The following is a 20,933-nucleotide window of genomic DNA, read 5'->3' on the forward strand; positions in this document are numbered from 1 at the left end:
AACAATGAGGCTACTTGATAATATGCAAGTTCTATGACTCACCCAGGTACAGGTGCTTACTACTGTTCAACAGCAGCCACTATACAAAAGCCCGTGTGGTATTGTGGTTATTAGTGTTTCAGGCTAGGATCTGGGAAACCCAGGTTCAAATCTCCACTCTGCTATAGAAGTTTGTTGGGTGACCCTGGACCAGTTACACACTCTCAGCCTAACTTGCCTCATAGACAAAATAAAAGAGAATGATATAAACTGGTTTGGATCCACATTGTGGACAAAGATGAGGTATAAATGTAATAAATAAATAGTGAAGCAGGAACCCTCAGTGACTTTCCAGGGGCATCTCACCTCTCCCCCTTCCTTGAAAGCTCCAATAGCCTCTTTTCCTCTTTCTTTCCTTCTCTTCTTTCTACCCACCAGCCAACTAGCCCTAGGCATCTTGTTAGCTTTCCTGTATCTGGTCATTTAATTCCTGGCAAGAAGTACACCTCAACAACATCTTAGGTTTGTTATGGATACAGTACACAAGTAATACTATTATAGAAATCTCTGCTTCCGTTTTATTCTTTCAGTCCAGCTTAACTATTTTGCATAAACACCGACTAACTCAACATGAAATTATACAATCCATTACTGCTGCATAAGCAATTATATGAGTCCTTAAAAATATCTGGTGCAAAGATAAGTAAGTCACAAGTTTCTAAGAAGAAGCCCTTAATCAGTTAAATTAATATGGGAATATTAGCAGGTTTTAAAAACCATCTTCTAACAATAGTTAGCTGTCTTAATTGATAAGAGTGCACATTCTTAGCTAACTAATTATCTTATAACTTCAAATATCATACGAAGTTATCTATATTTTTATATATTCTTAAAATATATAAAAGTCTTCATTCTTGTTACTTTTTATCTTAACAAAGGTTGCTTTCATACATGCTGGATAATGCCCTTGCAAAGCACTTTAGAGCAATCATTTGCAACTGGATATTCCTGTGTGAAAATGAAAATCCAGTTGCAAATGATGGCCAAAGTGCACTGAAAGTGTATTAACCAATGTGTGGGAAAGCAACCAAAGTTTACTTAAAAATATTGATCATAAGCAGGTTTTTTTTCAGCAGGAACGTGGTGGAACGGAGTTCCGGAACCTCTTGAAAATGGTCACATGGCTGGTGGCCCCGCCCCCTGATCTCCAGACAGAGGGGAGCGGCGCGTAGGGCAATCTAAACTCCCCTCTGTCTGGAGATCAGGTGCGGGGCCACCAGCCACGTGAACATTTTCTCCAAGGGCAACCCACTGAGTTCCACCACCTCTTTCCCCCCCCAAAAGCCCTGATCATAAGTTTCTTTTACATATGAATAGCTGCTTGCCCTCAACCAATACACCCCAAATAATATACCCACTTACTCCTTTATGAATCTGCCCGACAACTGTGGTCATTTTTGGAGGCCCTGCTTTGAGTGCTCCTACTTTCTGAGATTAGGCTGTTGGCAACTCAGGAGAAGGCCTTCTTGGTCATGGCACCAAACTAGAATTGTCTCCCCAGGGAGATTTGTCTGTCCCTTTCTGTTGTCATCTTCTGCCAGTAAGAGAATACTTTTTTGCTTCTTTTGGCACTCTCCCAGTAATCTCTCCTTCTTGCCCAATGTTTTAACTGTTGTAAATATTTTATTGGTTGTTTTTATGTCTATATGTTTTTAGCTCTGGTTTAACTTTTAATGATGTGTTGTTGTTACTGTTTTAGTTGGTTTTAAAATGTGATTTTATTATGAATATTTTAATGTGTTAGCTGCCTTGATGGCCCTTACGGGGGCAGAAAAGCAAGATATAAAGTTTGTTCAATTAATAAATACATCTCTGAGCTGTATCTTTTCTTCTATAAAGATGAAATTCTTGCCATTCTCAGATGCCTCCGTGCCTGGGCCTCAATACATATCTATTATATGGGTTAGATGATTCCTCATTTTCTCCTTTGTTTCTTGCCCCCTCTTCAAAAGCTATTCTATTCTAGGTCTCTAAAGTCCCTTTTGGCAAGTTTACTTGAGAGGCTAGACCAGCTCTGTTTCGGGTGTGCAGAAACATCACCCCCTTTCCTTTTGATCAAGTCTAGCAACTGTTTCTCTGTATTCCTGGTCATATCTGGGACACTGCTTGTTATTTATAGATCCCTATACTGAGAGGGAAGACAAGGTGCCATGGTATAGTCCAGTCTTGTCAGATCTCTGGAGCTAAGTAGGGTCAGTTCTTGGATAGGCACCCACCAAGGAAGACTCTGCAGAGGAAGCCATTGGCAGACCACCTCTGCTTCTCACTTGTCTAGAAAGACCCTTGCTGGTGTTACCATACGTTGGTTGCAACTTGATGGCACCTACATACACTGACAGGAATACTTTAACTCTGGAATAAGGTAATGCACCTGCAGACGAAGATAATATGTAGTGCTTGATTTCTATAAGAAGCTTTGGGATTCTCCAATCTCCATAGTAATAATAATTACAACTGAACTTATATACTGCCCAGACTAGTGCCCAGTTAGAGCAGTGAACAAAGTCATTGTTATTATTATCCCCACAATACAGCTGGGGAGCTGGGGTTGAGAGGAGTGTCTTGCCCAAGGCTCATGACAATAGTGAGAACTGAACCAAGAGAGTACTGATTTGCAACCCAACCACTTAACCACTATGCTATGGCAGTGGTCCCAGATTTACAGATGCTATTTACTGAATGGTGAGGAAAACTACTCTTTTAATTACTCCATGTGATGTTTTGCCAAAACATTACACTTCACATGTTCCAGACCTCACCTCTGGCATAGAAAACAGATTTCCAAATAAACTGTGCTATATACCAGAATTTAGTGATATGGCATTCTTTAGCATCATTGCTTCCTATATGAGAACATTACATAAGTAGTGTGCAACCCTTATGCACACTGTAATGCTTAATGGTAGTATCTGCATGTTGTTCTTCCTTAACACTGGAAATCTATCACCAACCTTAAACTTGAACGTAAAGACTTGTTCTTATCAACATCTTCCAGTTGCCCTCCAAGCTCAGACAAACTGTTGTTGACCTATAATGCCATGAACAGGCTGATCCCACGTTCTCCATTTTGCCTGATGTCCCACCATCAACTTTGGAATTCAAGAGAATGCCCTCTTCATGTACCTGTTCTGTGCTGAGTTTGAATAAACTGGGTATAAAGCTGGCCTTCAGCATTGCGATATTCTCTCAGAGGAGACTTGCTAAAGCCTGTACGTCTTCCTGAAGTGCAACACCGATTCATTTGAAAAAGCTTTTGGTAGCTAGAGATGGGGCAGAATAAATAAAATTATTAGAATAGAAGAATTAGCATTAGATGGGCTAAGACAATTAGCACCAAGCCTTGGGCATAACAAGTGACACATTTAATTCTATAAATAAACAATACAGAAATGTCTTCTACTTGGAAATGGCTGCATTCCCCAGACCTTTTAAATCTGGAGCAGTCCATCGATGTCTTCGCTCGGCGGCCTTGGGAGAGTGGTAAGTTTCCTCCGTGTAAAATAGGAATGATCTTGTCTACCTCCAGGGCTCCTTGTGCCAACGATCAGAAAAGGCGCAGGCAGCCGGGGAGGATGCGCCCAGCCGGCCATCCCGGGAGGAAGAGGTGGGTGTGTCGTTGTGGCCCCGCCCCCTCCTGGCGCGGCCACGTGGTTGGGCGTCTGGCAGCCGACAGGCGGGCATGCCCAGGTCTGGCTTGCTTGCCGAAATCCCGCCCAGTGGGGAGCGTCACTCGCTGGGGTTGAAATGCGGTTACTGCTCGGCTGCCCAAGGTAGAGAGCCGGGGCTGCGTGCAACCCGCCGCACAGGGGCCGTGAAGCGGTCGATTAGGGAGCGCGATGTGCCGGCCAGCGCTAACCAGGCTGCTGCTTTTCCATCTGCTCCTGATCAAGCTGCACATCGCCAAAGGTGGGTCCGAAAAGCTGGGAAAGGGAAGGACCAGGCGCCTCGGCTCGGAGCTATTGAGCAAGTGCGAGCCACGCGTTGGATGCTGCTTGGCTGCTCCGACTCCTGCCGCTCGCTTTGGCCGCCCCTCCTGGCCAGGGCGATGCGAGTTTCTGTACGCCGTGAGGGCCCCGCCGCGCCGCTTGATGCGCGGGGGTCGCTGAAGGACGGGGATGCGGGGAGAATATCCCGGTGTGACTACCGGGGCGCAGACTGCTCCTAGAGATAGCTTTAAGCCGACAAAAAGAACACATCGTCCGGAATCAGTCCCGCGTCTCTCCCGGAGGGGATCTTTCCGAACTGAAAGACGATCCATTTGAGATCTACCTACCAGAACAGGGCAAATGGATTTGGGGTATTTGGGGGTGGGGTGGGGGCTTGCATTTGGTTCTAATCGCCCTTTTTAAACCGGTGCCGAGGTGTGAGTCGTGGTAGGTACGAAAGGGCGCAACAGCCAAAAAGCTCTGCCTCCTTTGAGGGGGTCTTCTTGGCTTAGAACGAACCTTTGTTATCATCCTGCTTTTCTCCTGTCCCTGGGCAGGATCGCTGCTGCCTTCCTAATCTCGGGCGGGTTGGGTAGAGCATGCCTTGCGAATGGAGGTGTTTTTCCCTCCCCGTCAGCGATGGTCTTTGTGCGCCTTGCCTGGCTCGAAGGACGGGGAATGGGGCCTAGGACGCTGCGCTGTTTGGAGGCGGGTGGCTGACATACGTGGCGGTGTGGGGTGCGTTTGTTGGGGGAAGAGGTCTGCTCGGCTCGGTTCTCCTCCCCTGTGCTGAGATCCCGGGTTCTGGGTCTGTCTCCCCTTGCAGGCTCCGCGAAGGAGTGCGAAGATGACCAGTTTCAGTGCAGGAACGAGCGCTGCATCCCTTCCATTTGGAAATGCGACGAGGATGATGATTGTTCGGATAACAGCGACGAGGCGGATTGCCGTGAGTATTGGGGCCCAATCGGCCGCTTTCAGTCCTGTCTCGCAAGCAGAGCGACAACGTGCTAGGCTTTCCACGAGAGCGGGCACCTAGCTCTGCCTCTTTGCCTGGTGCGGGTGCGGGGGGGGGGGGAGGGGAGGCTCTTGCCCACTTTACCCTGCTTGTTCTCCCCGGCCCCTGGTGACTTTGGGACCGTGAGAGGTCGAAATCACCCGACGATTTTTCCATGGTGCAGGAAGGTGTGGATTTAAGTTTATATACTAGATAAAGGTAGGCGGCTGCGTTCAGAGGAGAAGGTTTATATGTACTTCCTTGAATCTAAGCCCACGTGGGGCTCAGCTTCTCTTAAGGAAGGAGCTTAAGGCTTTCATTGGACTGTTTCCCTTTTTGCAGAAATAGTCCACATGAGAAATATGGTTTCAAGATTCCACGGTACAGCGTGAGCTGGCAGTCTATTCCAGTTTATGAATGAAAGTTTTTCTTTTGCTGGTGACTTTTTGATTGGCTGCTGGGGAACCGCCGGACACGTCACATGGAACTGACTCTAAATCGGGAGGGAGGAGCGGAGGAGTGTTGGAGACAACCTTGGGCAGCCTCCTTCCCCCTGCCTAGTCAAGAAGACCATGCCTTCCTGCCCTTGGCTGAGGAAGAGAGAGCCTGTTGTGGGGGAGTTGCTTGACAGTCTAAATTTACTCAGAGCAGTTTATTATTGCACTGTCATGACGAATCCTTTAGGTCCAGGAATGATTAAGCTCTTTACCAGCAGATGCCAGGGCAGGTGATGATTCATTCTAGCTAATTCTTTTAAGTGCAATTACTAGGAAGGGAAAGCTCCCTCTATGTAAAAACTTCCTTTTTTGCCTTTTAAACCATGTGAGAAGTGGTTATTTCCTCAATACTTTAATATCACAAAGGCAGTTTGAACAACTGAGAGAATAACAACTGTTATAATCATGTTCCAGTTGACCTAGTGCTGATGCTTATTCATGTTTTATGTAACTTTGGGTCTGGGGTAAACATTGTTCTGTGTGAGTTGAGTTTTTATCATTTAAGTACTTCTTTTTTAAAAAAACCTTTTTATTGGAGTTGGAGTTCATATATTGCATTTTTCTTAAATGCGAGAAATTATTTGAAATGTATAGTAAGGAAGATGGAATTACAGTTATCCAGGTAAACATGATCAGGTTTTGATGGATTAAACTCAAATTTAGGAATTATTTTTATGGAAAGATCAGAATGGTTGTTTTCATTGTAGTTTATTGCTCTTCTAGAGCAAAATCTGATCAAAATTGGTTATAGTAGACTTTTTCTTCAGTTTCAGCATGCACCTATGTCTGGTTGCTCATCAGATAATGATGTTATGTAAGCTTGATGAACTGTTGATGAACTGTTGATTCAGCATGGGTGGCTGATCAGGGAAGCAAAGGACAAGATGATATTACTAGATATTAGGAAAAACTTTTTCATGGTCAGAGTAGTTCAAAGGTGGAATCAGCTGCCTAGGGAGGTGGTGAGCTCCCCTTCACTGGCAGTTTTCAAGAAGAGGCTGGATGAATATTTGTCAGGGATGCTTTAGGCTCATTCTGCATTGGGCAGGGGGTTGGACTAGAAGGTCTGTATGGCCCCTTCCAACTCTGTGATTCTGTGAAATTACAGATGTAAATATACCTATACCCTACATTTTAGCTTTTTAGAAAACATGAATTGTCCATTCACTTACTGCATTTAGGTTTAGTTGCATAAAAATGTATTTGAATGAAAATGATCTTGTAAAATGAGTTGGGCCTTATGAGTGTGAACATAACTATTCCGAAGTTACAAGAGGATATGGTTCCATTTTAGACGGCGTATTGAGCAGTGGTGCCGTAGTGTTTTCTGAGAAGGAAAAACAGAGTTGAGCAGTTGGTATTCACTATGCTGCTTGAAGCAACTTTCTTTGAACAGACAGCTGCTGTGCCTCTGGTTCTGATTGTTGACTGTATTGGAGCTTGTTCTATGGCAAAGAAATGTTACATTTAAGGATATTATTTCAGTTGCCACCTACCCTTGGATAGCCTTTGTTAGGACATTTTGTGTTTTTGCCATGCTTATAGTTGTGATACGAGCCTGAGCTTCAGATAAGGAGGCTGCTATTACATTCGTGAATTTAATAGCATGGGTGGCTGATCAGGGAAGCAAAGGACAAATGGGTGACTCTAAAATGGAAGGACTATTAGTAGCATAATTTGTTAGGTATAATAAAACTATGAGGGTGTCTCTTACTCTGTTCAGGTCCAATAGCACCTTAAAGGCCAACTGAATTTCCTGGGTATGAACTTTTGAGAGTCAAAGCTCCAGATACAGAAGAAGGGAGCTGTGACTCTTGAAAGCTCCTATCGTGGAAATATAGTTGGCCTTTAAGGTGCTGCTGGATATGAATCTTGCTCTCCTACTGCAGACCAACTCGGCTACCCCCCTGAAACGATTTTATTCTATTGGGCATGATGCAACAGTGATTTCATGGTTAGGTATCGCATCAGGTTTTTTCCTGCTCCGGTATTGCTTGTTCCTTTTATAAAGGAAAGGGAATTTTATAACAAAGTCATTATCTACTAGACAGATTTGCACAATTAATTTCATTTGTAGTATAGCTGATTTGAAAGACTAGCTTGCTTAGCATAAAGATTAACTTTGTCTAGGATGCTAACAATGACTATCTAAGGAAGCATAGGCTAAGTAAGATTACTAGATGTTGATTCAAGGTAGGATGAATAAATGGATGAAAGAAGACTGTTGGAGAAAGTAGTTTTCCATGCTACTACAGTATGACTCTACCTTCTGAAATTCTCTTCATTCTCTCTGAATCTGTTTATCTTAGCACAAAATGCACTTGTCTGGTTCTCAGATGTCTCACTAATCAGTCACCAAATTGTTATGTCTGACTTGGGCTGCTAGCTAGGCTGTGTAGATGAAGTTGACAGTGCTGGGCTAATCTGTGGATAGGAAGCCAGTAGGGCTTCTAGGCTGACATCTGTTACAATACTACGTATTAATTCTGTCACAATTGGATGGCTTGGACAGAATCGATCTGAACAGGTGCAGGTGCCAGTTCTTCAGTGACTTTTGAGCTGTCCCAAAGTGCCATTTCTTTACACTGCAAAGTACATCCGACTAAAAAACTCCAAGGGGCTCCTGTTTACATCAGTTGAGAGACTTATCTATAGTAAAGGAGTCAGTGTCCTTGGTTAAGAACTATTTGTAGGCAAGATACTCATATTGTGAATGCATGTTTTTGTTAATGTTGTAGATAACTAGGCTATGTGAAGATTCAGTTCTCTGTTTGAGATGAGACACCTACAACCCTGTTTCTCTGCCCTTGGAACCACCAAGAATAGGAAAAAAATACTGTGGTGAAATTGCTCAAATCTGGGGCAAATTATAGGTTGCTAACTGTCAGAAGTAAACTTGTGCGAAAAATCCTCCTGAAACAATTCAGATCTGAACTTCTGAAGCATATGCTTTAGCTTTTGCCCATTTGGACAGGAAAGATTTGCCTTGTCATTCATAGGATTTTGAGTTTAGAGAGATAGGGGTTTATCATGTAGTACTTCTTTAGGATGATTGGGGTGCATTTTTGTTCATGCTTAGTGTTGCAGGAAGGGGTAGGCCTGAGTGCGGTTTTAGGAACAGGGGTCCTTCCAAGGAGTTTTCCTGTTTCCTTCAGCCCTGGGACAAGCAAGGATCTCCACTAGCTGCCACCACTCTGGTTCTGGAGCTTGACTGGGGAGGACCCAGAGCACCCTATATACCCCCCAGTTAACTCCCTCTTCAGTCATGGCTTGCCATGCTGTATAGCTGAATGTGAGGCATGAAGGACCCAGGCAGAGTGAACAGAAAAACTAATATATTAATCAAATAGTGTAACAGTTAAATAAGCAAGTGAACAGTTATAAAAAAATGACTGGAGTAAAAATTGACTGAAATTAATATATGGTATACTACAACCAGACAGGACAAAGCTCACACAGAAAAGAAGCTGGCTGGAAAACATTAAAGTTCCTGAATGTGACTAACTGGATTCTTGCTGATTTTTTAATTGATCTCCAAGTTCACCCCCACTGTGGGGTGAAAGTTCAGCTCCCTCCAAAAGCAGCTTTACTGGTGTCCCTGTACAGGCTCTTTCTTATATGCTGTTTGTCAAAGCTCTGCTCTTCATCTGTGATTGATCCCCGCTTTTCTCTCCATTTACCCCAGCCTAGTTCTGAGGCTTGGAGGGTGCTTGGTAAACTGTAGGCCTGCAGGGAAATTAGCAGCCTGGCCTTAGGCTTGTGTGTGAGGGTACAGCTGTCTTGAGGTCTGCAGGCTACTCCACTCCTTAGCCTCAGGCCTGAGGATCATGACACTCGGGGGGGGGGTGAATTATTTCTGCATCTTATTTATATTAGACATTTATATCCTGCCTCTTTACTGTAAAAGCATTCAAAGCAACTTCTGAAAACTAAAAAAACAAACCTAGTAAATAATAAAGAGAACTAGAATAGGTATAAAACAGGTGCAAGATAATAAACAATTTAAAATCCAGTAAACAAAATCACTACCAAAAGGTCATAATGAAGATGTCTGGCAAATCGGTATGAAGAAGTCTTCTCAGTTGGGGTTCCTTTACAGAAAAGGCCCCCATCTCCAAGATTAAGAGCCATACGTCTAGAGCAGGCTTGTTAGGTGTTGAAATGGATCCAGGTAATTCATACCATCCAGGAGTGCTTGGAACTGCCACCACTTACTCAGGTATGTTTGGTAAGAAGTTTTTGCCAGAGTGTTTTATAACTGAGCTTTGGAGGAAGACCTTGGAGAGTTTCATTGTTGCCATAAGAGCATAAAGTAGAGGTCAGTGGTCCATCCATTTGCCCTAGAGGGCCAAAAAGAAAGGGCATTTATACCAAAGTCTCCCAATAGTTATTTCATAACACTGATATCCAGAGGTTTGTTATCTCTGTATATGAAAGTTCTCTTTAGTCATCATGGATAGCAGCCATTGGTGAGCCTCTCCTCCACGGATCTCTCTAACCTTTTAAAGCTCATCGAGCACTTATACCATTGGAAACATTGTATTGTTCTTTGATTTAAAGTGTGGTGTTGCCACACTAGCCCCTCCCCCCTTTAATCAGTTTTTGAGTATACAAGGGGGGGTTTCCGTACTCCCCCCCCCAATCCGTTCTATCCCCATACTATTTCAATTTATCCCCTGCTTTCTGCATGCATTTTTTGCTGTTAGTTTTTGCTTTGAGCTTTTTAGTTTGTCCTGTTTTTTCCCCTGTTCTTTTGAGACCTTTTCTGGAAGCTGATTTTGAGTTGATTTTTTCTCATGTGATGGCAAACACACTGAGGCAAAGCCCAAAATAGAGGCATGTAGAACATGTATTGACTTACAAAGATAGCAGCTAGCCCAACACATTTTGTGCTGTGCACTTCTTCAGCAGGGAGTCTCTTATTTGATGTAACTACACAGAAACTGTTCAACTGAATGTCTTTTTTAATGAAGCCAGCAGAGACTGCTTTTCATTAAAGAGTGGCCAAAAATGTCAAACTGTATGCTTTTTTAATAACTTCATTTGATAAATAAGATGCTTGCTGAAGAGCTGCATAGTTGGTGTGTTGAGCTTGTGAGTATTTCTGAGTCACATACAGTGTAAAGCTATGCAGTTTTACTGCAGACTTAAGTCCATTGAAGTTGGTGGACAAGAGCCAGTTTGGTGTAGTGGTTAAGAGCGCGGGACTCTAATCTGGAGAGCCGGGTTTGATTCCCCACTCCTCAAAGCCAGCTGGGTGACCTTGGGTCAGTCACAGCTCTTCCAGAGCTCTCTCAGCCCCACCCACCTCACAGGGTGTTTTGTTGTGGGGATAATAATGACATACTTTGTAAACCATTCTGGGTGGGCATTAAGTTTCCTGAAGGTTGGTATATAAATAGAATGTTGTTACTATAGTATGTTGTTATTATAGTAACTCCACTGCACTGGCATGGAGTACTCTTGCCACTCTGTTAATCAGGGGGTCTGTGTTGTTTGCTTTGTTGTCCTTGGTACATAGAAGATTGTACAAGTGAAAGGGTAAATATGAGGCTAGGAGTGAATATTCTCAGCTAGGTTATCAAACTTGCTTTAATTCAATCCCAGTCAGAATTATTTGGCTGTTTTGGAAGGAGCTCATTAGCTGATAAACTTTGCAGCTGCGACACAGGGAGTCTTGACACCTTGCTCCATTGTTTATTGGATTGTCCAAAATTCCATAGGTAAAGAACTATGTTTCTTCCTTTTTAAAGGTTCTAGTCTGCTTCCCAGCCCATTATACATTACAGATTCTTTTGTCTGGATATACTACTCTGATATTACTCTGGCAGTAGCCAATCTTTTCCCCATGTGATTAAGTCTAATAGATAGCCAGATCTGGACTACTCAGTTTTGTACCTGCTATGGTTGCATTTGTTGTTACCATTATAATTATTTGCTGTTATTACTACCATTACTACTTTGTTGTTCTGTTGTTGAATTATTGATGCTCAAGACTGTAGTCGTAAGAGCAGAATAAAGAAAGAAAGCTTTGCAGAAAATGAAGTTTGCACCAGGATTAATGCAACAAATAGAAATGTTCACCAAAGAATAGAAGCTGTTTCTTGATTGTTTTGTACCCCACAGGAGTCCTCAAACTTACTGGTTTTGCATTACTAGGTATTTGTGGTATTTTAGCCAGATTTTTGTGGGGAAAGTCTCAGTTTTTTTTAAGGGAAGGAGTGTTTGTTCTCCCTGTCTTTTTATTTTATAGGAGAACCAGTCTGTTGAACTATGTGTTGAACTATGATCTGCAGAATCTTCCAGAGTGACTTTGGAACAGTCAAACATTCTCAACCTAACCTACCTCACAAGGTTGTTGTGAGGAAAAATTGAGAGTGAGAGAATGTTGTAAGCCATTTTAGGTCCCCTCTAAGAAGATAAGTGAAGTATAAATTATGTAAGTGAATGTCTGGAGCAAACTCAATGAATTGCAGATATGATTTGGACCCAAATCAAGTGTCTGCTCTAGTTATAGAACTCACTCATGAAAAGATACAGTATGAATAAATACAGTGGATGCTAGAAATAATTGATCATGTTCAGTATAATATTGGTTAAAAAAGGACATGTCACTGCCTTTTTTTGCAAATAGATAAATTGAATCTTTGAATCTTGAATACAGTTTTTCTCACTCTTTTGGATACTGGCAAATATGGATTCCTTTATCTCTTTGTCTTAGGACAAAAAGGCTGGTTTCACCCCCCGCCCCTCCCGTTGCCTCCTTCACTAGGGATGTTGGCAGGAATGCATCAAACTAGTTAGCGTCAGCTTTGGGGACCCATTTCACCTCCAGTGCAACTCGAAAGAGCCTATAGAATTTTGTAGGGTGGTGTGGAGAAACTATTCTTTTTGTTACCAGTAGTTCTTTACTCATATTTTTAACTTTTATTGATTTCTTGACAATTTATTGGAAAACATTATTTTCCTTGGTCAAAAATACAACTGCTTTGTCAATCTTAACCAGTTTTGATTATATTGATTGATCAAGATTTTTTAAAAAATAGCAAATCTAATATATAAGGGGTTTAGTCATAAGCAGAATCAGTTGAAGGTCCCAAAATTCTTCTTGGCCTAGTAGAATTTTTAAAACTTCTCCTTTTGTTTAGAAATAGTTTCAGCCTTTGTTCAAGAACATAATGTCAATTTATTATACTAGCTTACAAATAAAGAACTGGCATTTATATAGCATAATAATGTACACAGAATGCACTGAAGTTGAACAGATGGTGTCTTGAACCATGCCTTCTGTCCATGAGGGCCAAATTATATGACATATACTCCATGCATGTGCAGCTCCAACTGCCCCCCTGCTGGCCATTTCAGCTCAGGAAAATGGCATAGGAGATGCCGTGGGCCTCCAACCCTGCTCCTCCCCCCATGCCACAGTCCCAAGTAAAATTGAACCCCCATAGACCTTTAAGATGACTTTCCCCTCAGCTGTTTTGTGGCTGCTGGGAAAGGAAGTGGGGTCCATGTTCCCTGGGCCTGGTTTGTTATACATATCGTATATTTTAATCCTGAGACAGCTTGTTCTCAAACTAGAGCGGGTGGTTTTTCTTCTAAAAGTCCAAACAGTTTTAGTACATCAATGAACTGATAGTTGAAGCAGAATATTACTGAAAAGGGATCAATTTGACAGATTTTTTTGTTTTGTTCCACACTGTTTGCTCTTTTTCTACTCTAGTATCTTTCAGTGTATAATTTTAAAATGTTTGTGTCTTTGCAGCTGTTTTGTGAGGTAGCTTGTCCCTGTTTTACAAAACAAGCTCTGGCCTAGTTAGTGAATCTATATCTCAGCTGGGGTATGAACCCACATTTTCTGAGGCCAAAAAGAATTCTATGATAACAGTGTAAAACTGGGGGAGTTTTCATATTGGCCGTTTCCACACTGCCTTAAAATAGCGGCAGGCTCCTGGAACGCTGGCGGCTTCTTTGCGTGATTGTCATTTTTCAGAGCTTTACCCCACTAAACTAGAAATGTACAAGGTACTGGTTCTATTGTGTGCCATAGGGGTTTCATCAACAGACTTCCACATTATTTAGCTTCTGTGTGATTGTGGTGGACTGGTACATCTGATTCTGACAAAACCCATGTGCATTTTGAATGAACTTGGATTCCCGGGCCTCATCTCCCTGAACGGCAACAGGCCATGGATACTACCTCCTATTATGAAGCTGTCAAAAGGACGTTTTGATGAAGGTTGTAAAAGTCATTACACATATTCCAGAGTAAGTGATTTTTGTTTTTGTCTTACACTCGCTCTCCTTTTTGGCAGCTTTTTCTGCATTAGAGGCTAGTGTTCCAGGAGATGTGTTTTTTGGAGGGAAAACTGGGAAATGCTGTCCTTCCTGGAAGAAGATAGGATTACAACCCTCCATTTGCTAATACCTGTGTTTGTTTAGTTTTCCCCACAAATACACTTTAAAGAACAACTGGGAACTTTACTTGTAGTTCATTTAGACGTGGTGAGGGTATTCATGCAATTAGGCAGTAATTAAAGTGACAATGGTGATTAGAGAGTGTGTTTAGTTTTAACTTCTTTGTTGAAGGCTTGCATTGCTGAGTTCTCTAGTGCTTAACAGGCAATTCATTTGTTGCAAAGTAAACCAGAATCTTTCTGTTTGTCACAAATAAACTGAAATTTGCAAATGCTATTTTAATCAAAGTTGTATACTATTTCAATGAAAGTTGTACAAGAGCTGCATTGCCCTCCAAATGCCTTGCAAGATCCATTTGAGTGTCTTAGTAACAATAAAGTATTTTGGGGAGCTATAGAACCAACCCCTTATTTCATCTTCCATATGAGGTAGGTGTTGTCTGTTCCCAGTCTTTGCAGAGATGAAGCCAAAATTAATGTCTTGTCTGAAGGCTGAATACTAAAAGCATATGGTATCTATGCTGAGATCTGAAATGCACCATCCTTTGGAGATCATTATGTGCTGTTCACATTTTTTGCTGGAGTTTCCTTTTCCATATGCTCATAACTTTCAACTATGGATACATTCAGTTTGTGATGGCAGTGATGATGAGTGAGGCTACCTACAGTGGCACCAGAAGCAAAGTAATATCTTTTGAAGCCCATTGACTCTGCATCTTCTGGTGGCAGTGCTGGTCATGAGGAAAAAATTGTACGATGAACCACTTTAGTTGCAACTGCTGGTGATAAGCACAGAGGAATTTGCTCATGTACACCCTTTGAATAATCACTGACAGCTATTTGATATACGGATAATATTATAACTGGCCAATATATTATTCTCTGTTAAAAGCTTTTAAAGAGTGACATGGCTATAGATACTTGGCATAACACAAGGCCAACATACTTCCCCACAGTGAAAGTGATGGCAGCTGCCTTGTGAAAGAATGTCACACATTGTCAAAAGTAGAGTTCACAAGCTGCGTTTAATCAATGTCCAACAGTGTCCTCCTTGGTATGGCTGAATGAAGATACTTAATCATTTTATCAAAGAAGCTTTGTTCTGGAGAGCTGATGCCAACATCTCTGTTCTATGCTGGTTTAGCTATTAGTCCAGTTAAGCCATAAAATTCTCAAGTCCTCTGTAGTATTTATTCCTTCTTCTTAACATAGACAACTGTTTTTTACCAATAATAATAATAATAATAATAAGTTCTTGTAAGCAACATCACTCTAAATTTTTACTCCAGATGTGTGCCCACATCATCTGAGATAACATCTTTTGGAAGAGTCCATCATCGGTCTTCCTAATGCTAATATTTTAATAATACATTGGTCCAGTTCATTGCCGACTGTGCTCTTGCTTATAATTTAACTTTTAACTAAGAAGAAAATCAACAATGCACAAGTTAGACCTGAGAATTTTTGAGATGCTTTGGCAGCTTCCTTCATTTATGCATTTAAAAAAAAATGCTTTAACCCCATCTTTTCCACAAAGATACTAAACTGGAAGCCAGCCCTGAGCCTGCTTGCGGGGAGGGCGGAATATAAATATGATTTAAAAAAAATAGAACTAAAATGGATTTTATGCTGCAGTCATTGTTTTGGATTCTGTCACCTGTGTGGATCCAAGTAGACTCTTCTCTGGAATAGCAAACGTCAGCCTAGCACTCCTGTAGTTTTCAGGAGTCAGATATTTTGATCCAGTGCTACTGGGGCTTGAAAAACTAACCAGCACTTAATCTGGAACCATCTTTAATATAAATTAATTGTAGTATATAAATAATCTCTCTTGGTTTTAGAAGTCCTGTGCCTTAAGTCTTTGGCAATAGCAGCTTGCATAACAACAAGCTCTTTTATGGGTAAGTCATTGCTTCCATATGAGTGCTTCATTGAATATTTTATATACAGGTTTTTCTAATGATCAAACAAGTTCAGAGGTTGAGGAACAGTCCCTGCTAGGAATCTAGTTCTTAATGAGTGGATGAATTTGCCTACTTTAGCTCCAACATCTAGCAATTGTCAGAAGATTAATATATAAAAGAGTCTGGTAGCACCTTTAAGACTAACCAACTTTATTGTAGCATAAGCTTTTGAGAACCACAGCTTTCTTCATCAGAAAATTACTACAGACTTAGAGCCAAAACACACGTTAAGAAAAACCTAGCTTCAGCACGTGTTCTCTTACCTCAAGGTTTGCTGGGATCTGTAGGCGTCCTGGAAGCTTAAAGTTTAGCATTTACAGAGCAGCAAAAAGGGAAAGGGAAATACAGGCGCCTGTATTTTAAGCTTTAAGCTTCCAGGACGCCTTTAAGCTTCCAGGACGCTTGCAGATCCTTTAAGCTTCCAGGACTTTAAGCTTCCAGGACCCCTACAGATCTTTAAGCTTCCAGGACGCCTACTTTAAGCTTCCAGGACTCCTACAGATCCCGGCAAACCTTGAGGTAAGAGAACACGTGCTGAACCTAGGTTTTTCTTAACGTGTGTTTTGGCTCTAACACAGCTAACTCCTCAAGATTAATATGAGGATACATGGAGTAATTTTCACCTCAGAAAGGGATGAGAGTAAAAACAAGATGTAGGCGATGCAGTCAGTATCCAAGAAGAGGAAGAAAGGATGTGCATAGCAGAACCAAAGTAACTTTTGCAAAATCATCTTTGCATACTGTAGATGGATACAATTTTAACTCATTAGTATGGAGAAGTTTTGTAACTCTTAGAACTGTTTTGTAGACTCTGCTTTCAGATTAGAGCCCAACTATCCAAATTTGCAGTCCTGTTCTCACTACATTTTCACAACCAGTTTTATTTTTAAAAAATCCTGTTAACTTTCATTCTAAAGTAATTGCTAGGAGCTTTTTAAAGCCTATGGCCACTGTAAGAAAAATGTGGTTCATTTGACACATCTGTGAAAAATGTATAGGCAGTGATGGGGTCTCTCTGAAATCCATCTGGTACTTGTGATATGGCTGGACCTGGGCCGCTTCAGTTTGCTTTTCAGTTTGCTTGCAATTATGCTGCATGACTCATAGATCCAGAGGAGTTAGCCGTGTTAGTCTGTAGTAGCAAAATAGAAAAGAGTCCAGTAGCACCTTTAAGATTAACCAACTTTACTGTAGCATAAGCTTTCGAGAACCACAGTTCTCTTTGTCAGATGCATGGAGGGTATGAAGAAACTGGTCAGATATATATAGGTGGTGAGGGGAGGGGGGAGTAGATGCAATCAGTAGCTTCTGATAATGGGATCAGTTTGCTTTTGATAATGAAATGAGTTACTTCTGATAATGAGATAACCATTCATAGTCTCTATTCAATCCAAGTCTGTCTGAGTCAAATTTACATATGAATTCCAATTCAGCAGCTTCCCATTTTGGTTTTGAAAGGTTTCTGTTGAACTATGGTGACCTTTAAGTCCTTGATGGAATGTCCTGGTAGATTGAAGTGTTCTCCCACTGGTTTCTGGATGTTGCCATTTTTAATGTCAGATTTGTGTCCATTTACTCTTTTGCACAGAGGTTGGCTGGTTTGTCCAATATACAGAGCAGATGGACATTGTTGGCACATGAGGGCATATATCACGTTGGAGGATGAGCAGCTGTAAGAGCCAGAGATAGTGTAGTTGATGCCATTGGGTCCTGTAATCATATTTCCTGCTGCATGACTGTGAGGCTGTGTGAGGAGTAGAAGGTAGAGGAAATTGTAAGGTGGGACAGGAGAGGACATGGGGCTAAAAAATGTCCAAGCTTTGGGGCTGGGATGTAGGGATGTATGTCTGAGAGACGGGTTATGTAGGAACAACTACTGTACAATGCCTGGACCACAAATCCCTCACTGACTTCTGTAGAAAGGAGCCCCAGTGTGCCTTTGGGCCACAAATTGATGGGTTGATATTTTTGTAAAAGGTCTTCTAGGCTAGCTGAATATTTTACTTAAGTATGAGTAGTGCTTCTGTATACAAATGAAGAGTAAATATGTATACCTGAGCTCACTTCTGCTACTCCAAGTCACACATAATATGACAACCTTTCTGATCATCAATATCATATGCTTTAATCTGGATACAGGAGGGATTTGTTCAAATCTCTTAAAATAAGAGCTTAAAGGGATACAGAAGTGGGCCTTTAGAGCATATGGCAACTAGTGAGACATACAATTTTATGAAGCATTTGTTGGTAGATAAGGTATATTTGTTCAGAAATGCAGTGACAAGTGGCGCTACGTGTGGAAACTTAGTTGAAAGATTACATGCTGCGCCCTTCAATGGTAGTTTATCGGTCTGTATTAGTGCCCTTAACCTTTTGCTGACAGTGAGGGAAGCTGAGATGAAAGTGAGATATACTTTATTTTTTATAGTTATGTAGACATAGTTGTACTCCCAGGAAAAGATGGATGGGTCATGCTTGTTTTTCCTATCAGACTTGCTTAGTTTGAAACATTCTGACTTGGTCAGTTTTTTAATAATTGTCGAAGGCTTTCACGGCCGGAGAACGATGGTTGTTGTGGGTTTTCCGGGCTGTATTGCCGTGGTCTTGGCATTGTAGTTCCTGACGTTTCGCCAGCAGCTGTGGCTGGCATCTTCAGAGGTGTAGCACCAAAAGACAGAGATCTCTCAGTGTCACAGTGTGAAAAAGATGTAGGTCATTTGTATCTACTCAGGAGGGGTGGGGTTGAGCTGAGTCATCCTGTAAGAGTTTCCCAGGGTGTGGAATGCTAATGGCGGGAGGCTTCACTGTATCCTGAGGAGGTTCTTTTGCATATGGATTGGGGCTTGATGTGCTAATCTTCTCTGCAGGGCTATTGTCGGGGATAGATTGTTTTGTTAGCCTGGTGTTTTTCAGAACTGGAAACCATGCTCTGTTCATTCTTAAGGTTTCTTCTTTCCTGTTGAAGTTTTGCTTATGCTTGTGAATTTCAATGGCTTCCCTGTGCAGTCTGACAAAGTAGTTGGAAGTGTTGTCCAGTATTTTGGTGTCCTGGAATAAGATACTGTGCCCTGTTTGAGTTAGGCTTATGTTCAGCCACTGCTGATTTTTCAGGTTGTCCAAGTCTGCAGTGTCTTTCATGTTCTTTTATTCTTGTCTGGATGCTACGCTTTGTGGTCCTGATGTAACCACAACCACCCCCTGTCAACATCTTTTCCACACTGTGACACTGAGAGGTCTCTGTCTTTTGGTGCTACACCTCTGAAGATGCCAGCCACAGCTGCTGGCGAAATGCCAGGAACTACAATGCCAAGACCATGGCAATACAGCCCGGAAAACCCACAACAACCATCGTTCTCCGGCCGTGAAAGCCTTCGACAATACATCAATAATGGCATACTTTGTAAACCGCTCTGAGTGGGCATTAAGTTATCCTGAAGGGCAGTATATAAATCAAAAGTTGTTGTTATTGTTATTATTATTAGGGCAGGAACTCAAAATTGTTGTGGAATGAAATAGGGGGCCTTAACTGGAACTCGCACAAAATGCTCTGTTATTATACCAGCACATTGTTTGTTATTTATTTACGTTTTACCCTGGACCACTTTTGGTTCAATGCAGGTTTAGAACAGACAGGTTAATAGTTTTTCACTTGACAATTAACACAGAGAGCTGAGCTGCTTGTCTACAGGAAACCAACTCACACTGATCGGTACTTACACAAAAACTCCAATCACCACCCCCGACAGAACATAGCCTAACTCAAACAGGGCACAGTATCTTATTCCAGGACACCAAAATACTGGACAACACTTCCAACTACTTTGTCAGACTGCACAGGGAAGCCATTGAAATTCACAAGCATAGATATAAATGACCTGCCAACATCTTTTCCACTCTGTGACACTGAGAGATCTCTGTGTTTTGGTGCTACACCTCTGAAGATGCCAGCCACAGCTGCTGGCGAAACGTCAGGAACTACAATGCCAAGACCACGGCAATACAGCCCGGAAAACCCACAACAACCATTGTTTTACATAGTTTCAAGCAGAGCCTGATGAGTATCTTCATTCTGCAAAGCACATGAACATTCTCTGGCCAGTAAGGTCCGTACAAGGTGCTTTCCACAACCTGAGGTACTCACAGCTGTAGAATAAGGTTTCTGAATTCCCGTATTTTCAGCCCAGCAACCACATCCATAGAGAGCTGGCTGACCAACTCTTCCAGGATGCTTCAAGGCTAAGCCTCCACTGGAGACTGCAGCAGCAACGTTTCCTTCTTGGTTGACAACAACTGCACCAACAGTGTTCCTGAGTCATTCTCCTTTTCACTTGATTGTCTTCTTTTCTTCAACTGAAAAAGATCCATTTCCACCTTTTCAGCTAATTCCAGTTTCCTCTTATTCCTCTTGAAAGCTGCTAAGCTTAGTCTTGTAGCCATGACACCTGGAGGACAGGCTGGTATCCCGTGATCTACTGCCCATCTGAAGGCTCCTTCACCAACTAGAAAACAAGGTGGAATTCTGCCAGCGGAGAGTTTTCCCTTCTGCCCTTCACACAACAATCTGTTTGCAACAGAAACAGGATTCTTGATTCCACTGAGCGCTCCAACTGCTCCAAAATTTAGTGATTTTCCATCCATAATACTAGCATCACATTCTATCTCACCCAAAAGGTTTAGTTTAGACCCCATTCCTGCATTTGTAAATGGCGAATCCTCGAGTTCAACCAGAGCGGCAGTCACTGTATCGGTTATAAGGGCACCAGCCTGTAGTTTTTTAATTGCCCTGCAACAAGCTCGTTTCCACACATGCTTATATTCTTTGGCTTTGGATTCAGAATGATACCCTGCACCTGCATGTACAAGAATAAATCCCACACGTCTCACTTTCTGAGTTTGTTTCGTTTCATGTTCTTTCACCGCCACCCTTACTGAGGCTACAGGAGAGGATCTGGAGGGTAAAACTTCTGCTGAGCTTATCCCTTTTTCCATGATCATACTTCGAGGCTACCATCTTCAGTGGAAGACAGCATGCCTCCGTCCACAGGAAAGCACAGCACAGCACTCTCCCTGGAGTTCCGCGCCTTCCGTTTCCC

General features: G+C 42.1%; 1 protein-coding gene and 1 pseudogene across 1 annotated transcript in view; one reads left to right on the top strand and one right to left on the bottom strand.

Moving 5' to 3' along the window:
• The first annotated feature begins 3,489 nt into the window (after positions 1-3,489).
• The window catches only part of LRP8 (LDL receptor related protein 8), a 295,799-nt gene continuing 278,355 nt past the window's right edge, over positions 3,490-20,933 (top strand). The window contains 3 exon segments of the mRNA XM_054980392.1: positions 3,490-3,519; positions 3,810-3,945; positions 4,792-4,911. Coding sequence (XP_054836367.1) covers positions 3,490-3,519; positions 3,810-3,945; positions 4,792-4,911 — 286 coding nt within the window.
• On the bottom strand, positions 19,871-20,921 carry LOC129330096 (threonine aspartase 1-like; annotated as a pseudogene).

This window comes from Eublepharis macularius, chromosome 5 (genome assembly GCF_028583425.1).
Source record: "Eublepharis macularius isolate TG4126 chromosome 5, MPM_Emac_v1.0, whole genome shotgun sequence".
In the NCBI taxonomy this organism is placed as follows: domain Eukaryota; kingdom Metazoa; phylum Chordata; class Lepidosauria; order Squamata; family Eublepharidae; genus Eublepharis; species Eublepharis macularius.